The sequence below is a fragment of the Xyrauchen texanus genome, chromosome 24 (assembly GCF_025860055.1).
Source record: "Xyrauchen texanus isolate HMW12.3.18 chromosome 24, RBS_HiC_50CHRs, whole genome shotgun sequence".
NCBI lineage: Eukaryota > Metazoa > Chordata > Actinopteri > Cypriniformes > Catostomidae > Xyrauchen > Xyrauchen texanus.
Window position 1 is genome coordinate 32,928,332 of NC_068299.1, and position 25,849 is coordinate 32,954,180.

The 25,849-nt window shown below is 40.2% G+C and overlaps 1 protein-coding gene across 1 annotated transcript; it reads right to left on the reverse strand.

Annotated features, from left to right (window-relative positions):
- Positions 1-769: 769 nt before the first annotated feature.
- On the reverse strand, positions 770-16,977 carry si:ch73-193i2.2 (transient receptor potential channel pyrexia). The gene is made up of 18 exons (XM_052089838.1): positions 16,962-16,977; positions 16,589-16,728; positions 16,011-16,097; positions 15,695-15,845; positions 15,135-15,296; positions 13,485-13,687; positions 10,524-10,652; positions 8,551-8,642; positions 8,352-8,463; positions 7,622-7,792; positions 5,451-5,521; positions 5,168-5,335; positions 4,590-4,708; positions 3,690-3,894; positions 2,829-3,036; positions 1,896-1,975; positions 1,603-1,766; positions 770-1,231 (listed from the first exon to the last, which is right to left on the reverse strand). The coding sequence occupies exons 1-18, from the start codon at positions 16,975-16,977 to the stop codon at positions 1,197-1,199; spliced, it is 2,313 nt and encodes a 770-aa protein (XP_051945798.1). The 3' UTR covers positions 770-1,196.
- Between the last annotated feature and the right edge of the window lie 8,872 nt (positions 16,978-25,849).

Consider the following 25,849-nt stretch of genomic DNA (forward strand, 5'->3'; position numbering starts at 1 on the left):
TCTTGTGGCTATAGTTTTGAAACAGTGAGTATTTTAACTTTCAAATAATACAAAAGTTTTAACAGAATAATTAATGTAAGTGAGTAAAATTATAAGCTTCCCATTTCTGCTTTTAACCCCCAAAATTGGCCCTATTCACTTCCATTGTAAATGCCTCACTCTTATCTCGAGTTTAGCTTTTTTTAAAGAAAAATTATTTTTGTGGTGATCAACATTATGCCACAAAGGCTGTCAATTGAGCTTAACTTGTTTTGAACCCGAATATTTATTTTGAATGGCATTTTGAATGGTTTTCAATATGGGTAAAAAATGACCCAATGGACAAAAGGAGGGTGCTGTTTCACAAAACAATATGAGGGTTAAGTATGTGCAGTTGGGGTACAAAGAAGGAGGCCAAGCAGTAATTTTTATTTCATGTTTTTTAATTAAACAAACCTTCATAATTTAGATCACATCACACAGATACATACCCACATTGTAAACATCTTTTAAAGAAACATATTTATTTGTTTAAAAATGTTAAAGATTTCCAGAAGGAAATACAAGTGCTTGCAAGGCAAGAAAATAATAGCTTTAAAATGTTCTGTAAGTTTAGTTTTTTGCATAAACACTCATAAAAATAATTCCAAGATTTACGTATTTCAATTTCATAACAAAATTCCATCATACTGAAATTAGGTAGTCTTTAATAAAATGAAAAAAAAAAAAATAATAAAAAAAAATATTTAAAGTTTTATCAGTTTAATTTTGTTAAACATTACACAATTCAATCTGATGGAATTTTGTTATGAAATTGAAATAATAAATCTTAAAATATTGTTTTAACAGAGGGAGTGTCTCAGTCAGCTCCCTACAACTTGAATCAGTATTACGTCAACACGAATTCGGGCACTAAAAATTATTTACTAAAAATAAAAAAGCGCACCTACTGCTGAAATCTTCTACAAAACAAATTTTTAATAGAAATTTTTGTTGAGTGGTTATGGCTAAATTAACTGCAAAAGATTCATAGTAAGTGTTAGAAGGCAACATTTTGAGCTTGCAAGCAAAGTATTGTTTGTAAGTTACAAAATCATACGTGATCTCATTTAGACCATCTAACAAAGTATTTAGCAGGGCTTTCTACTTTTATTTATCCAGACTGATTGCTGGTTTCTGTAGGTCCCTGGATAGCATCAAATGTTTTCCCATCCATTTTAGCTTGTTGAGGGTTTCATGGCATCATAGGTAGCTACGGAAACATCAATCACATCACTTTAAGGGATATTTCCTGGCATATTTCCTGAGAGAAACAAGGAAATATCTGACACTACAAGAAAACAATGTAAAGCTGGACAGGATTTAAACCATCAAGGAGGAAGTTTGTTGAAGGGGAGAGGTTGAAAAGAGGGATTCAAATTGTCAGCCAAAAAGGTGGAGGAATTAAATACAATTTAATTACACTTTTAATTTCATGCACTTTAAATACTGCAGACATTACTTTTGAAACATACCTCAGTTTGTAAAACCAAACAAAAAATCATGTTGACAGAAATGCACTTAACAATGGAAATCTATAGGGCAACTGACTTTCATTATACAGTAAGTGCATAAGTCTCTTACATGATGCTGGCTTGTGCTGTATCAGTTGAAGCAGCAAACTCTGGAGCTCTTTCACATCGGCCTTCAGCTCACTCAGGTCTTGACTGTGCTTCTGCTGGTCTTTCTCAAGTCTGTGAAGAGTCTTGAGATGTTCTGCTTTCTCTGGAGGTGTGACGCTTCTACCTCTGTAAGAAACATGCGTTAGGTGGTCTTTCTTGGGAATATCACATGGCACAATACAGATTATAGGTAAATGGGAATATTTGAACGAATGTAACAATCTAAGAGTAGTTTTAAGAAATGTATCAATCAACCTAGTGGCTTCTTGTGTGGCGTAGGCTGATTGATGCAAGTGTGTCTCTTTTTGGATGTTCAGATATTCATCTAAAGTATCCTGCAAAACATACACAGTTTCAGTTATGTAAATCTAAGAAATACTACAGTTCAAATAGAGACTTAAAGGGACAGTTCACCCATTTACTCACCGTCATGCCACCACAGATGTGTATGACTTTCTTCTGCAGAACACAAATTAAGATTTTTTAAAGAATATCTCAGCTCTGTTGGTCCTCACAATGCAAGTGAATGGTGACCAGAACTTTGAAAGCACAAAAAGCAGTATAGAGGTAATCCACAAGACTCCAGTAGTTAAATCCATATCTTCTGAAGCGATATGATAGGTGTAGGTGAGAAACAGATCAAATTTTCAAGTCCATTTTTAACAGTAAATATACAATTTCACTTCCACATTCTGGTGTGGACGTGACTTTCAATTTCACATGCAGCCACTAGCTGGTTGGGGCTGTTCAAAGATGGAGATTGATAGTAAAGGACTTAAATATTTAATTGTTTCTCACCCATATCTATCATATCGCTTCAGAAGATATGGATTTAAACACTGGAGCCTTGTGGATCAATTGTATGCCTCCTTTATGTAATTAAATTTAACCTTCTGAGTTCTGGTCACCATTCACTTGCATTGTATAGACCTACAGAGCTGAGATATTCTTCTAAAAATCTAAATTTGTGTTCTGCAGAAGAAAGAAAGTCACACATCTGGGATGGCATGAGGGTGTGTAAATTATGAGAGAACTATCACTTTAACAATTGAGAGATGAAAATATACTACATGCGTCCATATTTAACAGACAGTTGCTAAATATAGTCCAAATGGCATATAAAGGTTGTAAAGGTTGTATGAGGAAAATTTTAAATTTGTAATTGAACTATTCTTTTAACCCAGACACCTTGATCTGTTCCGTGAGCTTCTTCATCTCAGCATGCTTATTTGGGTCAATGGTGACATCGTCATCGTAGAACTCTCCAAGAGGTGCACAATGGCAGTGGATGTACTCTTTGTCATAGCAACGTCTCAGAAAAGGCATGGACTCCTCTATCTGCAGAATGATAGCTGCTTGTTGCATCACTGCATTGGCCAATGCATTATCATAAACCCTACAAACACAAGTGTTTAATATGTCATAGTTAAATTAATAGTTCACCCAAAAATCAACATGGGATTATTTACTAACTGTCATGCTGTTCCAAACTCATGTGCTGCTATTTTTAGCTAAGTAAAATATTAAATTTAAACATTAAAGTAGTCCATTTAACTTGTGCACTATATTTTAAATCTTCTGAAGATATATGATAGCTTTGTGTGAGAAACAGAAATAAAATGAAATCATTATTCACTAATAATCTGATGAGTTGACGTGTCAGTCCAGGATTGAATCCATTTACATCAAAACTCCATTGGGTATCTTTTAAGTGTTTTAAAAAATAATGCAACATGCCGGCTCAAATATGTGTAATGGAGAATGAGATTTAGAGTTGCAGCGGAGGGGAAGATTTTCAGTGAACAAAGTTCTAAATTTCAGTCTGTTCCTCACACATAGCTTGAGAAGACTCTGAATACAGCACACAAGTTGTCTGAACAACTTTTATGGTTCTTTAATCATATATAGTTTAATACTGTTGCCAGCATATGGGTTTAGAATGACATGAGGGTGAGTAAAATATTACAGTAATGTCATTATTGGGTGACCTATTCCTTTGACGTTACAAAGAGCGAAGGAAGTGGGTACATTTATCCCTTTGATTAATACCTTTGGAAGGTGTCAGAAAGCAGAGCAATCAGCAGATTGACACAAAGGATGGCAGACAGGGCCAGGAATGTTCCACAGAGCAGGTATGCCATCACTGCATCCACATCCAACATGGCATCAAACTCATAATCATCCACCAGGGTGATACGGTACAGGCTGTACAGCAGCTGAGGAACAGTCTCCATACTTGGGATCTCAGCTAAGCCTGAGAGCAGCAAATTAATAGTTAAAGTTATAGTTCACCCAAAATGAAAATTCTCTTCTCATTTACTCAACCTCATGCCATCACAGATGTGTATGACTCTGTTTTTCAGCAGAACACAAACAAAGATTTTAGAAGAATATTTCAGCTCTGGCAGCATAAAAGTAATCCAAATGACTCCAGTGTTTAAATCAATGTCTTCTGAAGCGATATGATAGGTGTGGGTGAGAAACAGATCAATATTGAAGTATTTTGCCCTCTAAATCTCCACTTTCACTTTTACATCAGAAAGTCACATGTGGTGCCTGTTTAGTTTCACTTTCACATCTGAAAGTGAAAGTTAAAGTGGAGATTTAGAGTAAAAAAGGACTTCTCACCCACACCTATCATTTCGCTTCTGAAGATATGGATTTTATCATTTCGCTTCTGAAGAGATGGATTACTTTTATGTTTCCTTTATGTGGTTTTTGGTTTTTCTGATCACCATTCACTTGCATTGTATGGACCTACTGAGAGGATATATTTTTCTAGAAGTCATTGTTTGTGTTCTGTTGAAGAAAGAAAGTCTCACACATCTGGGATGGCATGAGAGTGAGTAAATGATGAGATAATTTTCAATTTTGGGTGAAGTATCCCTTTAATGTCTCATGCATTAATCTTCCATTATACAAATATAAAAGTCTTTGTGCAGCATGAACCTCCAAATATGATCCAGAAAGCACAGGCATATGGAATGTAGATCTCTATATACAGGAAGAGGAAACGCAGCACATCTCCGGCAATCTTCCCCAGCATGACAATGAATGGACCCATAGCCCTAGAGTATAACATCTATATCAGTGATATAACTACAAAAATGTGCAGAAATTTCACCTTTACTGGTACAACAGCTTGTCACGGTAGAAGTACTCTCTCACGCTACAAGTTAAAGTTAGAATGTTGTGATTCGATATCCCAGCACATGTATACAAATTGAGCACATTGCAAAAACCCCCTTCCTTATTTTTCTATGGTTATTGTAACACTGATTATATATTACCAAGGTTACCTAGCCACAGAGAAGAGACCACCCGTGGTGTCAGTGAAACCAGAGATATTTGGGCCACTGACCAGGTGGTACCATTTGGCTGCAGGCAATCTGGCTAGAGTGTCATCCTTACAGTCAAGGTGTTGACATTATACATGATGTCATTGGTTTGCAGCATATGTGGTATATATGTCTATGGTAAACGCTATTTACGAGGTAACCCTATAGAGGTTAGAAAGTCTATATTACCTAAATGCTCTGACATGCTTCATCAGCCTTAACCACAGGAAAATAATGGACACTGCAAAGAGGCGAAGACTGTTCTCTCGAAGCGAGTTAGACACCAGGAATATATCTGCCACATGGACACCCAGAACTGCCATTAGTAGAAAATACACAACCCAGTCAAAGATATTCCTGCAAGAGACATATCAACATGAATAGTCAAACAGTCAATTCATTATTCACATACTGTACATATTCAAATTCTTTCACATTATACTTTATCATTAGGTCATTATGAGTATATTACCAGGAGTCTTGAAAGTAGGTTCCTTTTAAGGTTCGAATGGACTCAATTTGTGCTTCTAAGTACTTGCGTTCCTGTATTAACCCAAAACATATTAATTATGATTTTTGTCCTTACAGTTGTGTGTTTTTACTATGATGTAAACACTGCATTTACATCACAGTGAGCTTTAAATTAAAGTTCTATGGATAGCATCTGTCAATTAGCACAGAAAACATTTTGAATCCTCCCTCAGTTTATACAAAATAAAAACAAATCCTCATGCCATCCCAGATGTGAATGACTATCTTTCTTCTACAGAACACAAATGAAGAAAAGAATATCTCAGCTCTGTAGGTTCATACAACGTAAGTCAACAGGTCCAAAACTTTGAAGCCCCAAAAAGGACATAAAGGCAGCATAAAAGTAATACATAAGGCTTCAGTGGTTCTATGTCTTCAGAAGCAATATAAGTGCAGGTGAGAAACAGATACATTTTTAAGTAGATTTGTGCTATAAATTCTCCTCCCTGACCAGAAGGTGGCGATATGCACAAGAATGTGAATCACCAAAAATAAAAGAAGAAGAACCCTTAAGAAGAGTGCTTATGAGGACTGTTTGAAAGTGGAAATTTATAGTAAAAAGAGGACTTAAATATTGATCTGTTTCTCACCCATACCTGTCATATCACTTCTGAAGTACTTTTATATTGCCTTTATGTGCTTTTTGGAGCTTCAAAATTTTGGCAACCATTCTCTTGTATTGTATGGACTTACAGAGCTGAGATATTCTTCTAATAATTATTGTATGTGTTTAGCAGAGGAAAGAAAGTCATACACATCTGGAATGGCATGAGGATGAGTAAACGATTAGAGAATTTTCATTTTTGGGTGAACTATTCTTTTAATAAACCAACAAAGCCTCATGACCATACATAGTATAAGTGGGTATAGAAAATTAAGTCTATGGGGCAAGGCATTCCGGAGGGTTTAGTATTTTGCATTTTCTATTTTTGTAAAAAAAGAGCTTATTTTTATTCTTCCATACAAAAGTTGTTTAAATCATCCTTTTACCAATAGGGCAACTTTTCTAGGCGGATGAACTTGTTATGTATGACTAATGTAATTCCTGCAGGCGGAGTTTGCATGTAAACAGTCACTTTCTGCTATCCTTGTGCGTACTGTGCAAAAGTTACAGGGTTTCCTGCCGTTACATGTTCATGATATTAACTAATATTGTATATAACTTTACACAGACATGATTTGTTAATCATTTTTATCATATTTTATCATCTTGTGGATGTGCTTTCAAAATTGTGTGCATTTGAATGTTTATTCTGGTGCAATGCCTTGGCCCATAGACTTCCATTATTTATTTAAAAATCTATATATTTGATCCCCTTTACTCCCAATGTGGAATGCCTAATTCCCACTACTTAGTAGGCCCTCGTGGTGGCGTGGATACTCACCACAATCCGAGTGGTGGAGGACAAGTCTCAGTTGCCTCCACTTCTGAGAACGCCATTCCGAGCAAATTAGCACGTGGCTCGCTGTGCATGACACCGCGGAGACTCACAGCATGTGGTATTCTCCACAATCCATGCACAACTTACCACGAGCCCCATTGAGAGCGAGAATCACTAATTGCAACCACAAGGAGGTTACCCAATGTGACTCTACCCTCCCTAGCAACCAGGCCAATTTGGTTGCTTAGGAGACCTGGCTGGAGTCACTCAGCACACCCTGGATTCGAACTCACGCCCCCAGGGGTGGTAGTCAGCATCTTCACTCACTGAGCTAACCATCTGCCTATAAAAGTAGTGCCACTGCTAAAAGGATGATTTAGGCAACTTTACAGTGCAAATAACACATTTATGAACGGAATAATTCATTTAAGCATTTTAACAATATTGTATGCAGTACTTTTCTACCTTCAACCTTTTTGTAACGCCTTGCCCCATAGACTTCCATTGTAAGTGCTTTATTGTAAATGCGATTTATTTTTTATTTTTTTATTATTTTAAGACAAATCAAAATTGGTATGCAGCATTCCACAGATGCTGTCTTTGAAGCTTAACTTGTGCCAACCTGCAACATTCTTTTAAATGTAACAAAGACTTATATACTGTATGAGAAAACACATTTTGCACATTCAAACTAACCTGACTGGGTTTATAAATGGGCTCAGTGTGTTACCTCGGGCCACATGGGGTGAGAGCAGCTCAAGTCATCGTTGAGTTTCTGTACAGTCCAGCGCTGCCAGACCTTGAGTTTCCTACCCGATCGCAAAATCTCCATCACTTCCTTGTACATGTCGGTCACAGTCAGCACCAGTGCCAAAACTAACAACAACACACGCCACCAGTCCTACACACAGAAGTAATTATGAGAAAACTCATCAATACAGCCGTCTTTCCAGAGATCATGCATCCGTTTGCATTGTGTGTTCTCAGAAATATTAGGATATTCCACCCGTTGCAATATTAGGGTAGCAGCAGTTGTTTATTTTGGCTTACCAATTGGTGGACGAAGTACATGAAAATCTATACATAAGTCAAATATATAGGTACAACTTTACAATAAGGTTCCATTTGTTAACATTAGCTAACAATGAACAATTGTATTATAACACTGTACTAAATACATTGTTCATTATGAGTTTATGATATCTAATGCAATAACTAATGTTAAAGAATGGAACCTTATAGTGAAGTGTTGCCTGTATGAAATATCTAATGAAATATTACTCTAGTAAACATAGAAGTACTCTTTTTAAAAGTGTACATGAAAGTTGACTAAAAAACTAGAAAAGTACTCACTTTTGATTACACAAAAAACAAACAAAACTAGAGGCCTATTGCTGTTGGGCAAACATTTCCTTTATAAATGCAGATTATAAAAACTTTGTCTCCATCATTGGGCTTACCTGAGGAAGAACATACCGATCACTCTCCTCTGTCACAGACACTGATATAGCTACTGTTGTCCAGGAGACGATAAAAAGGAAGTTGAGAAGCAAGAGTATCCAGGCACCCGTTCTGTAGCGGTGGAATGCATATAATTCTGATGTTAAACTCTGTTGCTGTTTCTCCTTATAGCAGCATTAGACTTTGATAGCAGTTTACCTGCCGTATAAGTTCCATTTGACAGTGATGAGTTTCTGAACTACAGGATGCATGATGAGGTCCAGTTTACCCTGGTTCACAATAAACTCCAGCTGTTGATAGAGACAACTCTTACAATCTAATGCAGCACTATTTGTAATGCATGTGGGAAACAAATGTTTTAACATAACAAAAAAGTGCCATGTTATACCTTGTTTTTTGGTCATGCTGCCATTATAATACAATTATTATTATTATTATGTACCATTGTAGTACCAACCAAGTTATTCTAAGTACCATGGAGCACTATATACACTACCAGTCAAACGTTTGGACACATATACTTCCATTTTAAAAGGTGGAACACTTTAATCATTAAGTCAAAAGTACAAAATAACACAAATGGAAGTATGGGAATTATGCAGTGACCCATAAAATGTTGCTTCTTTAAAGTCGCCACTCTTGATACCAGCTCTGCACACTCTGAATATTCTCTCCACCAACTTCATGAAGTACCACCTGGGATGCTTTTAAACAGTATCGAAGGAGCTCCATGTTGGACACTTGTTGGCTATGTTTCATTCACTTTCCGGTCCTATTCATTTATAACAAATAAATAAATTGTCTAATTAAAATGCTATGTTTGTGAAGAAATTCACAGGAAGCGACATGTTCATACTACTTTCAAGCATTTAAGCAAAAGCCTTAAAGGGATATTTCACCAATTTTTTTTAATTCTCTAACCATTTACTCACCCTCATGCCATCCCGGATTACTTTCTTTCTTCTTTTTTTTTAGAAGAATATCTCAGCTCTGTAGGTCCATAAAATGCAAGTAAATGGTGGCCAGATCTATGGAGCTCCAAAAAGCACATAAATGCAGCATACAAGTAATCCATAAGACACTAGTGTTTAAATCAATGTCGTCTGAAGTGATATAATAGATGTGGGTGAGAAACAGATCAATATTTAAGTATTTAAATACCAGTAGGTGGCGATATGCATGAAGATTGCGAATCGCCATAAAAAAGAAGAAGAAGAATGTGGGGGGCCTGGGTAGCTCAGCGAGTATTGCCGCTGGCTACCACCCCTGGAGTCGCGAGTTTGAATCCAGGGTGTGCTGAGTGACTCAAGCCAGGTCTCCTAAGCAACCAAATTGGGCCGGTTGCTAGGGAGGGTCACATGGGGTAACCTCCTCGTGGTCACAATTAGTGGCTCTCGCTTTCAATGGGGCATGTGGTAAGTTGTGCATGGATCGTAGAGAGTAGCATGAGGCTCCACATGCTGTGAGTCTCCACGGAGTCATGCACAGCGAGCCATGTGATAAGCTGCATGGATTGACGGTTTTAGAAGCAGAAGTACTTGTGACTTGTCCTCCACCACCCGGATTGAGGTGAGTAACCGCTCCACCACGAGAACCTACTTAGTGGTGGGAATTGAGTATTCCAAATTGGGAGAAAAGGGGATAAAAAGAAAAATGTATGTATATTTATATACATAAAAATTTATATTTATAGTAAAAAGGGCTTAAATATAGATCTGTTTCTCATCCACACCTATCATATTGCTTCTGAAGACATAGATTTAACCACTGGAGTCAGATGGATTACTTTCATGCTGCCTTTATGTGCTTTTTGAGCTTTAAAATTTTAAACCCTATTGACTTGCATTGTATGGACCTACAGAGCTGAGATAAACGTCTGAAGTCATACACATCTGCGATGGCCTGAGGGTAAATAAATGATGAGAGAATTTTTCATTTTTGGGTAAACTATTTCTAAGATCAAATGGATTTAAGACCATAAATGAGAAACATATGAGAAACATACATTATGTCAAGTGTGTGCAAACATTTGACTGGTAGTGTAAATACCACATGAATATGGTGATCATTTATTACCCTGGTATTTCATGACACCATTATCAGTATAACTTGATACCACTTGAAGTATGTTTTTCTAAGAGACTTTTATAAGGGAACTATTAGATATGTACCGCTGATGATGGATCAGTTATTTTGGGATTATTCTTGGCAGCAGGCTCTGGCTCCATGAGATGAAGGTAGTAAAACTGCTGCCGGGCCATGCGGTCTTTCACATGGAACTGATTCATTGCCAGATCAGCCTGTCAAAACCAAAATCATGATTATTGCAAAGTACAATGTGTACTTTTTTTATCAAAGTTATCAATGCACATTTCATACACAACGGTAATTCAAAGTGCTTTACATAGAAGAGATTAAAATAAGAATAAAAAAATAAGAATAATTGAAACAGTTTAGAATAAAATAAAATAAAATACAGTACAAACAGTCGGACACACAGTGGCACAGTGCTCATTCAGTAAATGCACAGCTAAACAGATGTGTTTTGAGTCTGGATTTGAATGTGACTACTGTAGGAGCACATCTGATCTCTTCTGGAAGCTGGTTCCAGCTGCGGCTGGCATAATAGCTAAAAGCAGACTCTCCTTGCTTAGAGTGAACCCTTGGTATTTCTAGCTGATGTGATCCTAATGATCTGAGTGATCTGTTGGGTTTATATTCAGTGAGCATATCTGCAATATATTGAGGTCCTAGCCCATTGAGTGATTTATATAGCAGTAATAATACTTTAAAATCAATCCTAAATGTAACTGGGAGCCAGTGTAAAGACCTGAGGACTGGTGTGATATGTTCATATTTTCTGGTTCTGCTCAGAATCCTGGCAGCAGCGTTCTGTATGAGCTGCAACTGTCTTATGGTCTTTTTGGGAAGGCCAGTGAGGAGTCCATTACAATAATCCACCCTGCTGGTGATGAAAGCATGCACAAGTTTCTCTAGGTCTTGACTGGAAACAAAGCATCTAATTCTTGCAATATTTTTCAGATGATAGTATGCTGATTTAGTTATTGCTTTGACATGACTACTGAAACTAAGGTCTGACTCTAGAGACACACCAAGATTCCTGACTTGATTTTTAGTTGTTTGACCCCTAGCGTCAAGGTATGCATTCACCTTGAGAACTTCATCTTTGTTTCCAAACACAATGACTTCAGTTTTGTCTTTGTTTAACTGAAGAAAGTTCTGGCACATCCAACTGTTAACTTCATCAATGCATTGGCACAGGGAGTCAATGGGGCTGTAATCGTTAGGTGATAGGGCTAAGTAGATCTGTGTGTCGTCTGCATAGCTGTGGTAAGCAATTTGGTTCTTTCTCATTATTTGGCTCATTGGGAGCATATACAGGTTGAACAGGAGTGGCGCAAGAATTGAGCCTTGAGGGACTCCGCATGTCATGGACGTCCACTCAGACTTATGGTCTCCTATACTCACATAATAACCTCTCCCTTCTAAGTATGACCTGAACCATTTTAGGACCATCCCAGAAAGCCCCACCCAGTTTTCGAGCCTGTCAAGAAGTATGTTGTGATCAACAGTGTCAAATGCAGCACTGAGGTCGAGTAGTACCAGTACTGATAATTTGCCTGTATCAGTATTTAAAGCGAATATCGTTTATTATCTTTATGAGTGCTGTCTCTGTGCTGTGATGCGATCGGAAACCAGATTGAAAATTGTCAAAGTATCCATTTGAGTTCAAGAATTTGTTCAGCTGATTGAAGACAACTTTTTCAATGATCTTGCCTATGAAAGGCAGATTTGAGATCGGTCTATAGTTGCTTAATATGGTCTTATCCAGATTGCTCTTTTTCAAGAGGGGCTTGACAACTGCAGTTTTCAGGGAGTTTGGAAAACTCCCAGAGAGAAATGAAGAGTTTATCACTTCTAGGAGATCTGCTTCTAAACAGTTGAACACACTTTTGAAAAAAGATGTGGGAAGTGCATCAAGGGCGCAGGTTGATGTTTTAAGGTGCTGTACGGTTTCTTCCAAAATTTTGCCATCAATTTCTTTGAAATCAGACATAGTAACTACATTCTCAGGTTGTGGTTTGATTTGTCTGACCCCAGCACAACTCAAGGATGCTGATTATTGATTTTTTCAGAGAAGAAAGAAGCAAACTCACTGCACTTGCTGTCTGAGAGCATTTCACTGGGAATCTGGCTTGGGGGGTTTGTCAGTCTCTCTACAGTCGCAAAAAGAGTGTGTGTGTTGTTTAAGTTGCTGTTTATAATATTCGAGAAGAAAGTCTGTCTAGCTTTGCCTAGTTCCATATTAAAAGCATGGATGCTGTCTTTGTAGATGTTATAATGGACTACAAGTTTTGTCTTCCGCCACATGCGCTCTGCTTTTCTGCATTGTCTTTTCATCTATTGCACTGCTGTTGAGTTTCTCCAAGGTGCTTTTTGTCTGCCAATCTTCTTCCTGACTTTCACAGGAGCAATATCATCAATTACACTTTTAACTTTTGAGTTAAAAGAATCAAGGAGAAAATCAACAGAGTCAGCAGATATACTTGATGTTAAAGACATAGCCTTCATAAATAGTACACTAGTGTTCTCATTTAAGCATTTCTTCTTGACAGACACAGATCTAGCTTCAATGGCAGGAGAGATCAATATATCAAAGAAAACACAGAGATGATCAGACAGTGCTACATCCTTAATAACAATTGATGAAATGTTTAGACCCTTACTGATAAGTAAATCTAGAGTGTGTCCATGATTGTGTGTGGGTCCATGTACATGCTGAGTCAGATCAAAAGTTTTTAAAACAGTTATGATTTCTTTTGTCATATTGTTTTCTGCATTATCTATGTGAATGTTAAAATCTCCAGCAATGGAAAAACAGTCAAACTCTGAGGTAATTGTTGATAACAGTTCTGTAAAGTCCTCAGCGAAGGCTGGAGAGTATTTTGGAGGCCTGTAAATGCGTGGAGCACCTTTTAACACACTACCCAGATATTCGAAAGACGGGTAATTCCCAAATGATATTTGCTTACATTGATAGACATCTTTAAAAAGAGCAGAATGTATGTAAAAGTTTGTCTTCTAAAGGTTTCTAGACATTTAATACTCACCACCGGTGTCATTTTAGCAATCATGGCAGTGATGCAGAGCTGTCCATCAGAGTCCTGTACCCCAGCATCTGCTCCAAACCCCAGTAACAAACGTGCTGCCTCACTCCGATCTGTATAGAAAACACACACACAATAAATACCCAAGGATATTATAGTTTTTAACAGCGGCATAAAAGTGTGGGCGGGGGACTGTCTGTAGGTGGCTCACACAGACCCAACACTTACAGAGCAGTATTAATATATCACAGTATATTTTAATATAAGTTTGATATAAGTATTATATTAATGTATCCGTATTATTTACTTTTAATATTTGTAGTATGTTAAAGAATCAAGTATTGCAAAATAATTGCAAAATGTCTCAAAATTTGCCACAAAAATAAAGGGCATCTAGCTTCTGTTTCACACATGACAATAAAAGAGTGAGCACAAGCTGGTCCTGAATCAATTATTTAATCAATTAAAATAATGACAATCGTGCATGTGCAATTTATTTTTTCATTGTGGGATTTAAATGTATCCAAGTGGCTCAAGTGTTTTGAGTACTTTCACCAGTTTGTTCAGATCCATTTAATGATTCAGTGATCATTCCTGGTGATGCCAGAAGGTGGCGACAAATGAGTGTCTTGTGTGAAATGAGTTAGACACTGAATCAACGATCAAAAGAAAATGTTAATCCTTTAATCCTGATATAAACTCCACTTACAATGTGTGCTTTAAAGAAGGATTATCCTTTGTTTTTCTCTGCAGTGCATTTCACGTAACGCTGCCAATCATCAAGAATGATACGCAGATAAATAACTCTCGTTTGTGTGTTCCTCATAAACTAGATTATTCATTTAGATCAATGGCGATAAAAAACATGGATTGATGAGAATTGTTGACAGCAACTTTGTAGCAATGAACTGAGCCACGTTGATTAGACTGTCTGACTGACGGCCTATTACATAAGTGTTGTTTCGGCTCATGAAGCTTACCTGTGATTGGCTGGATGGTCACTCAATCAGCCCAAAGTAACATTTACATTTATGCATTTGGCAGACGCTTTTATCCAAAGCGAATTACAGTGCACTTATTACAGGGACAATCCCCCCGGAGAAACCTGGAGTTAAGTGCCTTGCTCAAGGACACAATGGTGGTGGCTGTGGGGATCGAACCAGTGACCTTCTGATTACCAGTTATGTGCTTTAGACCACTACACCACCACCACTCAAGTAACAAAACACTTGAGTGGTGGTGGTGTAGTTTAGCTTGGAAAAATGCGGGGGACAAAATTCACTTTTATAAAGAGTGCGGGAGGACGTGTCCCCAACTTCCCCTGTGGCTGCTATGCCCTTGGTTTTTAAATTAGATTTTATATCTATTTTATGTTCTGTTTGTCCTTTATACACTGAAAAACTTGTGGTGAAGTAAAAATAGATGTACTTTCTACAGTGAATAAAGTTTCTACAGTGAGTTAAAGCTTGATCTTAAAAATAATACATTTGAACTCAATTCAAGCATGTAAAAATGAACGATCTAGCTTATAAGCATATATTATTAATCGTTTGTTCAATAACAACAGTCATCAGATTTGTCACCTGTTGTATGGAGGATGTGTAGAGATATGTTCTGACTTTATAGACTTCTATAAGATAAAAAAGAACTTACCAAAGTTAGCTGCCAGCTGTAGAGGCGTCCTCTCTTTATAGTCTCGTACAGTCATGTCCGCTTCGTTCTGCAGTAACATTCGAACTGCCCCAATTGAATCATTCTTAGCTGCAAAGTGCAGCGGAGTCTGCTTGTCTTTATATGTGCGAGCTTCAATGTCAGCTGCCATTACAATGAGGTATAACAAATAAAACTGAGCTTTAAGATGATATAGATGACCACAGATAATAATTCTGATTCATCACTCAGATGGTAAAAAAACTGAAAAAACATGATAATAGTGACATAAAATGGAAGTCTATGGGGCAAGGTATTCCAGAGGGAATTTCAATCAGAAATGTTTATTTCTGTGAATTAGTCCCACACCTAATTTACACCATTGGTTGAGTCAGTGCTGTTGTGTTGGGCTGGATGGGCTGCTCAAACTAATTAATTTTTTTAGCACCACTGAGACAACCTTCGAATGATACTTATAGTTATCTCTGCATATTAAGCTGTGATATTTTAACATTGCAACATTTTCACACTTCAGCTTTAACCTAAGGATGTGAAAAACACACCTCCTCTTTCTAACAGGAACTGCACCATGTCCTCATAATCCAGGGCTGCGGCTACATGAAGGGGTGTGACTCCAAAAGCATCTGCCTTATGATAATCTGCCCCTCTCTCCAAGAAAAACCTCATGACGTCCACATTCCATGCCCGAGATATCTACCAGTCAGCACAAATGTTTGCAAATGATGTGACTTACAGGCAAGCTGTCACTCTTAATATCTGAATACAAGCAATGAAGTCCAGACAAAGTGTATACTTGAACACACCAGTGACAATTTATTGCATATACTGAATGCCTTGTGTAAGGAGTCAAACATTAACCTCGTGCAGGGCTGTTTGCCCATATTTATCTGCTGAGTTGGGGTCAGCTCCACGCATGAGAACGTCATTCAGAAACTGCAGGTCCACCTGTAGCACAAGCACAATCACTGTGTCATACTCACCAATACAGTATATGACATTATGTCTGCCAAAGCTCACCAAGTCGTGTAGCCTATTAAGAAAACTTTTATTGTTAACTACTCTGCTGGATAATGCCACAGCAAAATTGACAGTAATTCCAGTGCAAATCCTGAGTGAACATGAAGCCAGATCTATTGGCAATTAATTTTTTTTGATCACATTGTATTTGAACCTGGACTACTTTAATAATGCCTTTTGCTTCTTTAGTGTCATATTGTAGCATATTGTAGAGTGATCACTTCACTTCTGGGGATGTGGGCTTCAATGATCAATATGACGAATGCTTTTTCTCCATGATGTGAGTGTTTCTGTTACAAGATTTATAAGTAAAGGTTTTTGTTATTTTGACCTCTTTCATCCGAAAACCGAAATTAGCTTTTTATGCCATTTTCGGCAGCCGCAATTTTTCTGCATCCCTAGTTGGTTTTATATGTTACCTCATCTGTGTCTTTATTGCTGGTAGCCAGGTCTCGAAAGTGATCCAACAGCCTTTTATTGAGCTTGTTTTTATTGTTCTGTCCATCTACTGCATCTTCATGTAAGGCCAAACCCTTGTATTTTTTGCCTATAGATTCATCTAAAAAGAAACAACAATTTAGACTGATATTACACTGATTAAAAGTAGCATGATGTTTCCATGGCTTTTTAAACATGGTATCATGATAAAACGATGACATTGTGGGCATGTATCATAATACCACATTTTGTTTCATTTTACCTTGTTTTTTTACATTTACCATGATAATACTTTTTTCTTTCCAATGTACCATGGTATTACCTTGTTGTTTGGTATTGGTACTATGGTATTACCTTGTTTTTTGGACATTTACTATGGTTATATGTTGTTTTTTTCATTTGTATGTTTTTTTTTTTTGGTAATACAGTGTATTTGTACATGTACCATGGTACCGTATTACCTGTGTTTTTTTTTTTTTATACATGGTCCATGATATTACCATGGTTTTTTTAGATATGGTCCATGATATTACCATGTTTTATTAGATATGGTCCATGGTATTACCATGTTTTTTTAGATATAGTCCATGGTATTACCATGTTTTTTTTAGATATGGTCCATGGTATTACCATGTTTTTTTTAGATATGGTCCATGAAATTACCATGTTTTTTTTAGATATGGTCCATGGTATTACCATGTTTTTTTTAGATATGGTCCATGGTATTACCATGTTTTTTTTAGATATGGTCCATGAAATTACCATGTTTTTTTTTAGATATGGTCCATGGTATTACCATGTTTTTTTTAGATATGGTCCATGAAATTACCATGTTTTTTTAGACATGGTCCATGATATTACCATGTTTTTTTTAGATATGGTCCATGATATTACCATGTTTTATTAGATATGGTCCATGGTATTACCATGTTTTTTTAGATATAGTCCATGATATTACCATGTTTTTTTTAGATATGGTCCATGGTATTACCATGTTTTTTTTAGATATGGTCCATGAAATTACCATGTTTTTTTTAGATATGGTCCATGGTATTACCATGTTTTTTTTAGATATGGTCCATGGTATTACCATGTTTTTTTTAGATATGGTCCATGATATTACCATGTTTTTTTTAGATATGGTCCATGATATTACCATGTTTTTTTTAGATATGGTCCATGATATTACCATGTTTTTTTTAGACATGGTCCATGATATTACCATGTTTTTTTTAGATATGGTCCATGATATTACCATGTTTTGTTTAGATATGGTCCATGGTATTACCATGTTTTTTAGATATGGTCCATGATATTACCATGTTTTTTTAGATATGGTCCATGATATTACCATGTTTTGTTTAGATATGATCCATGGTATTACCATGTTTTTTAGATATGGTCCATGATATTACCATGTTTTTTTTAGATATGGTCCATGATATTACCATGTTTTTTTTAGATATGGTCCATGAATGGCCATTGGGCGTGGCTAGAGTGCATATAAGCGTAGTTCGTAGGCTGGAACCCTGATTTTCATCTCTTCAGCGAAGCTCTTTGCATCTCTGAACTGGAAGCTGCTTCGCCGTTCGAGGGGCATCTAGCAAGCTTGGACAGTGCTCGAAGAAGCCGGCCGTCTTCGCCACCTTCAGCCATCCTGCGAGCTACGCCATCCGGCGACGTATCCTTTTTTAGAGCAAGCTAAGTTCCTCAGCGAACTTCACAAAAAGAGTATCGAGCGTCTTTTTAAAGATGCCTCGCACTTCCTGCGGCTCATGCCGCGCTCCTCTCAGCACCGGAGACCGCCACCTCATCTGCGCTCTCTGCCTGGGACGGGAACATGCAGAGCTCGCCCTCGCTGACGGCGGATGCGACCTCTGCGAGGAGCTTCCGATGTCGACCCTGCGGGCTCGACTCGAAGCATGCAACACCGAAGCCGCCGCGCCGCTTTTCGTTTCGCCGTGCAATAAGAAGCGCTGCTCCCAAAGGCTGCCGGAACCGGTGTTAGAAGCGACTGCCTCGCAGGAGCCTCTCCCTCAAGTCTTGCTTTCACCCTCCCCGCCCCCCCGGGACGCGCAATTGCCTCCGAGCGGCCGCACTGCTGCCATCTGGGATGACGAGGCGGAGGATAAGGGTTGCTGTTCCATCATGGCTTCGGACAGCGAGGAGTGGTCAGGCTCCCAAGCTTCCTCCTCGACCCAGGAATCCAGAGGATTCGGTAGCAGCACACCTTTGCCCGCCCTCCGCGAGATAGCGGTCTAAACCGGTGCTCCCGTCTAGGCCTGCAGAACTACTTCCGCCTGTGTTGGCCGCGCCTATGCCGCCGCCGGCCAAGCCGCATCTGCTCTGCATTCCATGGCCGTCTTACAGATCCTCCAAGCGGACCTCCTTCGAGAATGGGATGAGAAAGGCGGACACCCAGAGGCTGTTTCAGATCTAAGGAGCGCGACAGACAACGCGCCGCTCTCTCCGTCCGGTCTCTTCGGTTCCGCGGTGAGTGGCATTGCTGAACGTTTCACGGAAGTCCAGAAAGCCACCCAAGCCATGAATCTCTTCCTGCCTCGTCGCGCTAGCTCCTCTGCAGGCCGCCCACGTAACCAGCCTCCTGTATGAGCCTCTTCACAGCGCCCAGCTCAGCAAAGCCAGACTTTTCAGCGTCGATAGGGCGGCCGCCCTAGGTCACGCTCAGACAGCCGCCGCAGACCGCCGTCCCCCCGCAGGCCTTGGCCTAAGATTGCGTTGAAACCTGAGCAACCGAAGTCCTCCTAGCTTTGTTGAGAAAACGACGGCTCAGTCCCGCCGCAGCCGGACAGCCGTCAAAGCTTCGCCGTCTGTCAGTCCCCTTCTCTCAGGCTACTGCAGTGGTGGATTCAGCAGCCAACAAGCCGGTGATACTGCCCGCTTGCCTGCACTCAAATGCCGTTTTCACGGCGACCCAAAGAAATCTTGTAAAGAGCAAACATGTCTTATGTGTAGAAAATGTGCCCACAATCCAGTGTTCACCCCTACACACAAGCATTACACTTCCCGTGTTCCTATCAGAGCCCACTCACATAAAGCGGACACAGCCCGCTCGAGTGTTAGAGTCAATAAACGCGCCCACGAATCCGTGCGTGCGCCCCTTCTCTGGCCGCTCTGTCACACGACCAGCCTTGTGTAGAAAATGTGCCCACAATCCAGTGTTCACCTCTACACACAAGTATTACACTTCCCGTGTCCCGATCAGAGCCCACTCACATAAAGCGGACACAGCCCGCTCGAGTGTTAGAGTCAATAAACGCGCTCACGAATACGTCGCGCGCCCATTCTCTGCCCGCTCTGTCACACGGCCAGCAAACACTTCTCTGTATGTAAGTCCCGTGCCCGTGACTATGCTCGCGCATCACTTAACAGATGTGACTCTTTCCCCATTCACCTCAATCGGGAAGTCACTCACAGAACAGCCTGTCCCTGCTGTCTGTGAGCAGTCATGCATAAGCACAGTAAGCGCGCTCACACATTCTGTTCAGCGCGCTGTGTGCGGCAATCAGGGCGATTTGGCCATTCACCCTCTAGCGTTACGCTTCAAAGCGTGGGAAGCTATCCCAGGATATCCAAATGGGTGTTAAGCACAATAAAACAGGGCTATTTGCTACAGTTCGATCGCCGCCCTCCCCGCTTCAGAGCGTGGATCGAATCTATTGTGAACACAGAAGCAGCCTGCATGCTTCATTCAGAAATAGCAAACCTTCTGTGCAAAAGGGCCATAGAGAAAGTGCCGCCTTCGCTGAGCGAGTCGGGTTTTACAGCCGTTATTTTCTTGTTCCCAAGAAAGACGGCGGCCTCAGACCAATATTAGATCTCAGGGTTTAGAAGAAGGTGCTTGCAAAAAGACAGTTCAAAATGCTTACAATCAGGAAACTCCTCGTGCATACGCGCCAGGGGGACTGGTTTATCTCTCTCGATCTGAAAGATGCCTATTTTCAGATTCAGATAAATCCCCGTCACAGGCCATTCTTGAGATTCGCCTTCGACGGCCAGGTTTATCAATACACCGTCCTTCCGTTCGGCCTGTCTTTAGCACCCCGTACTTTCACGAAGTGCATGGATGCGGCGCTCGCACCCCTGCGGAGTCAGGGCTTGCGAATTCTGAACTATTTGGACGACTGGCTGATTATGGCACAGTCACATACGGAGCTTCTGTCTCACAGAACAGTTCTCCTCAGCCATCTGAACAGTCTGGGTCTTGCAGTCAATTGGACCAAGAGCTCACTACAGCCCAGTCAGGCAATTTCCTTCCTTGGAATAGAACTAGACTCCGTGGCAATGACGGTTCGCTTATCTACACAGCGTGCGCGCCGTGTTCAGCGACTAGCCGCGTCCTTTCAGATGAACAGCCTCACGCCTCTGAAAAAATTTCAGAGAGTGCTAGGTTACATGGCCTCAGCCGCAGCAGTACTTCAGCTGGGTTTACTGCGCATGCGCCCGCTTCAGCATTGGCTAAACACCCGCGCATCTCGCCGGGCTTGGGCCACAGGCCGCCAGCCGATCAAGGTGACTCAGACCTGTATTTCAGTTCTGCAGCCCTGGACAGTGGCCGAATGGTATCAGCGGGGAGTGACGATGGGAGCTGTATCTCGCCGAAAAGTCATCTCGACAGACGCATCCAACACGGGTTGGGGCGCGGTCTGCAAGGTCTCTCTGGTTTTTTTGGCCTATGGTCAGTTCAGGAAAAGCTCCTTCACAAAAATTGTCTGGAAATGATAGCGGTCGAGTATGCGCTTGTGCGCTTTCTCCCGGTCATTCAGGGTCACCACGTACTGGTCCGTTCGGACAACAGATCTGTGGTATCCTACCTAAACCGTCAGGGCGGTGTCAGATCCAGGAACCTCTTCCATCTGATGAAACGCATACTGAGTTGGTCCCAGTGCCACCTGCGCTCGCTGAGGGCGACGCACGTGCCAGGCCACCTGAATGACGGCCCAGACAGACTGTCCAGAGACAATATTCCCCCAGGGGAATGGTCCCTGCACGCTCAAACAGTCCAGAAGTTATGGCGCATATTCGGCAGAGCAGAGATAGACCTCTTTGCATCAAAAGAGAACTCTCACTGCCCAATATTTTTCTCGAAAAGCGAGGGCGCGCTGGCCCAGGACTGGCCCAACCGCCCGCTTTACGCCTTCCCTCCCGTCTCGCTATTGCCACAGGTAATGCAGAGGATCAGGGAAACGCGTCACTCGGTTCTCCTCATAGCCCCGCGTTGGGAGAATCAGACATGGTTCCCGAAGCTTACGCAGCTGTCACTGACAGCGCCGTGGCCCATCCCAGTGAGAGCAGATCTCCTCTTTCAAGCTCGCGGCACGATCTGCATTCCCACCCAGAGCGCTGGGCGCTGCACGCGTGGGTGATCAACGACTACCCATCGCTCTGCCAGAAGGGGTAATAAACACCATCATACACGCTAGAGCCCCTTCCACGAGAAGACTCTATGCGTCAAAATGGTCTGTGTTTTCAAAATGGTGCCCCGACAGAGACCTGGACCCACGGACATGTGGGGTGTCGTCGCTGCTCGTGTTTTTACAAAGAGCTGCTGGATAAGGGCAGATCCCCATCCACGCTCAAAGTGTATGTGGCGGCCGTTGCGGCGTTCGCTGAACCCCTGCACGTCCAGTCACTGGGAAAAAAACGAGCTGGTCATCCGCTTCCTCAGGGGAGCTAGAAGGATGAACCCCCCGCGCCCCCCATCGGTTCCTATCTGGGATCTTTCTATAGTTCTCGAAACTATGAAAGCCCCCCCTTTCGAACCGCTTCAATCCGTGGATTTGAAATACCTTTCACTCAAAACCGTTTTTCTGACTGCCCTGTCATCAGTCAAACGTGTGGGAGACCTTCACGCGCTGTCTGTCAGCGCTGCGTGTCTTGAGTTTGGACCAAGTGACTCCAAGATCATTTTAAAGCCTAGACACGGCTATGTTCCCAAGGTGATCGGTACTCCTTTCAGAGCACAGGTCATTTCCCTATCGGCGCTGCCAGCATCCAATAGCGAACGCGACGCCAATCTCCTTTGCCCAGTCAGAGCACTGAGATTGTATACTGCGCGCTCCGCCTCTTTCAGACGCTCTGAGCAGATTTTCGTTTCGTTCGGAGGGCGCACCAAAGGTCTCGCCGCCTCGAAACAGACATTGTCTAGATGGATAGTGGACGCTATTGCTGCCGCATACGAGTCAAAAGACCTGCCATGCCCGTTGGGCATTAGGGCTCACTCCACTAGAGGCATGGCCTCATCGTGAGCATGGTCCAGCGGGATATCCATTCACGACGTATGTGTGGCAGCTGGCTGGGCTTCCCCCTCCACCTTTGTCAGATTTTACAATCTGGAAGTGCCCGCCCTGCAGGCAAAACTACTAGCGGTTTAATACGCTACAGCTCCCCTGGTGAGTTGCACTGATGGGACTCATTCCACACAGACCGGCACCGCCGCTCTGTCGTTCCCTTCCCACAATGTGCTTATGTATTACACACACACTGGCCCGCACTCTTGCCGGCCAAATATTATTTCCCCACTCACAAGGGCTCCCCCGGGTCCCCCCACCCCCGGGGCTCATGCAGTGGATGCTTGGCGCGCACAGCGTTGACAATGGGTTCCCGTAGTGTAAGCTAGCTTACGCAATACGAGAGAACCTCTCGTAAGAGAACGAATCGGTTACCTAACGTAACCTCGGTTCTCTCTATACGAGGGAACGAGTATTGCGTAGCCGGCCGTGCTCGCGCCACGAGTGACTTTCGCTTCATTCAATGAAAACCAGGGTTCCAGCCTACGAACTATGCTTATATGCACTCTAGCCACGCCCATTTTGGCAGGCTTTGATGCAGTAAGCGCGCGGACGCCTCTCATTGGACGCGAGTTCGCCCAAGTTCGTCTATAGGCTGCAGCAGTTGCCGCAGAGCAACCAATGAGCTCGCTAGCTAGCCCGCTCAAGGTCTGCAGTTGCTGCACTGCGTTGACAAATGATACAAAATTAAGGATAATTTTTGGCTTCAATATCTCAGAAAAGATTAATCTTTCCCATAGCGTAAGCTAGCTTACGCAATACTCGTTCCCTCGTCTAGAGAGAACCGAGGTTACGTTAGGTAACCGATTCGTTTTTTTTTAGATATGGTCCATGATATTACCATGTTTTTTTTAGATATGGTCCATGATATTACCATGTTTTTTTTTTAGATATGGTCCATGGTATTACAATGTTTTTTTTTAGATATGGTCCATGATATTACCATGTTTTTTTAAGATATGGTCCATGGTATTACCATGTTTTTTAGATATGGTCCATGATATTACCATGGTTTTTTTAGATATGGTCCATGGTATTACCATGGTTTTTTTAGATATGGTCCATGGTATTACCATGTTTTTTTTAGATATGGTCCATGGTATTACCATGTTTTTTTAGATATGGTCCATGGTATTACCATGTTTTTTTAGATATGGTCCATGGTATGACCATGGTTTTTTAGATATGGTCCATGGTATGACCATGGTTTTTTTAGATATGGTCCATGGTACTACTATGTTTTTTTTAGATATGGTCCATGATATTACCATGTTTTTTTAGATATGGTCCATGATATTACCATGTTTTTTTTAGATATGGTCCATGGTATTACCATGGTTTTGTTAGATATGGTCCATGGTATTACCATGGTTTTTTTAGATATGGTCCATGATATTACCATGTTTTTTTTAGATATGGTCCATGGTATTACCGTGTTTTTTTTAGATATGGTCCATGGTATGACCATGGTTTTTTTAGATATGGTCCATGATATTACCATGTTTTTTTTAGATATGGTCCATGGTATTACCATGTTTTTTTAGACATGGTCCATGATATTACCATGTTTTTTTAGACATGGTCCATGATATTACCATGTTTTTTTAGACATGGTCCATGATATTACCATGTTTTTTTTAGATATGGTCCATGGTATTACCATGTTTTTTTAGACATGGTCCATGATATTACCATGTTTTTTTAGATATGGTCCATGGTATTACCATGTTTTTTTTTAGATATGGTCCATGGTATTACCATGTTTTTTTAGATATGGTCCATGATATTACCATGTTTTTTTAGATATGGTCCATGGTATTACCATGTTTTTTTAGATATGGTCCATGATATTACCATGTTTTTTTAGATATGGTCCATGGTATTACCATGGTTTTTTTTAGACATGGTCCATGGTATTACCATGTTATTTTAGATATGGTCCATGGTATTACCATGTTTTTTTTAGATATGGTCCATGGTATTACCATGTTTTTTTTTTAGATATGGTCCATGGTATTACCATGTTTTTTTTAGATATGGTCCATGGTATTACCATGTTTTTTTAGATATGGTCCATGGTGTTACCATGTTTTTTTTTTAGATATGGTCCATGATATTACCATGTTTTTTTAGATATGGTCCTTGATATTACATGTTTTTTTTTAGATATGGTCCATGATATTACCATGTTTTTTTAGATATGGTCCATGGTATTACCATGTGATATGTCCATGTTTTTTTTTAGATATGGTCCATGATATTACCATGTTTTTTTAGATATGGTCCATGGTATTACCATGTTTTTTTAGATATGGTCCATGATATTACCATGTTTTTTTTAGATATGGTCCATGGTATTACCATGTTTTTTTTAGATATGGTCCATGATATTACCATGTTTTTTTAGATATGGTCCATGATATTACCATGTTTTTTTTAGATATGGTCCATGATATTACCATGTTTTTTTTAGATATGGTCCATGATATTACCATGTTTTTTTTAGATATGGTCCATGATATTACCATGTTTTTTTAGACATGGTCCATGATATTACCATGTTTTTTTATACATGGTCCATGGTATTACCATGTTTTTTTTAGATATGGTCCATGGTATTACCATGGTTTTGTTAGATATGGTCCATGGTATTACCATGTTTTTTTTAGATATGGTCCATGGTATTACCATGGTTTTGTTAGATATGGTCCATGGTATTACCATGTTTTTTTTAGATATGGTCCATGGTATTACCATGGTTTTGTTAGATATGGTCCATGGTATTACCATGTTTTTTTTAGATATGGTCCATGATATTACCATGTTTTTTTATACATGGTCCATGGTATTACCATGTTTTTTTTAGATATGGTCCATGGTATTACCATGGTTTTGTTAGATATGGTCCATGGTATTACCATGTTTTTTTTA

What these genes read in the sequence shown, in the direction of transcription:
- si:ch73-193i2.2 (XM_052089838.1), bottom strand. An exon ending in TTGCTAAAATGACACCGGTG is followed by an intron (nt 10,653 to 13,484) that starts GTGAGTATTAAA and finishes TGGTTTTGACAG; the next exon opens with GCTGATCTGGCAATGAATCA. An exon ending in AGCTCACGGAACAGATCAAG is followed by an intron (nt 1,976 to 2,828) that starts GTGTCTGGGTTA and finishes TATGTTTTGCAG; the next exon opens with GATACTTTAGATGAATATCT.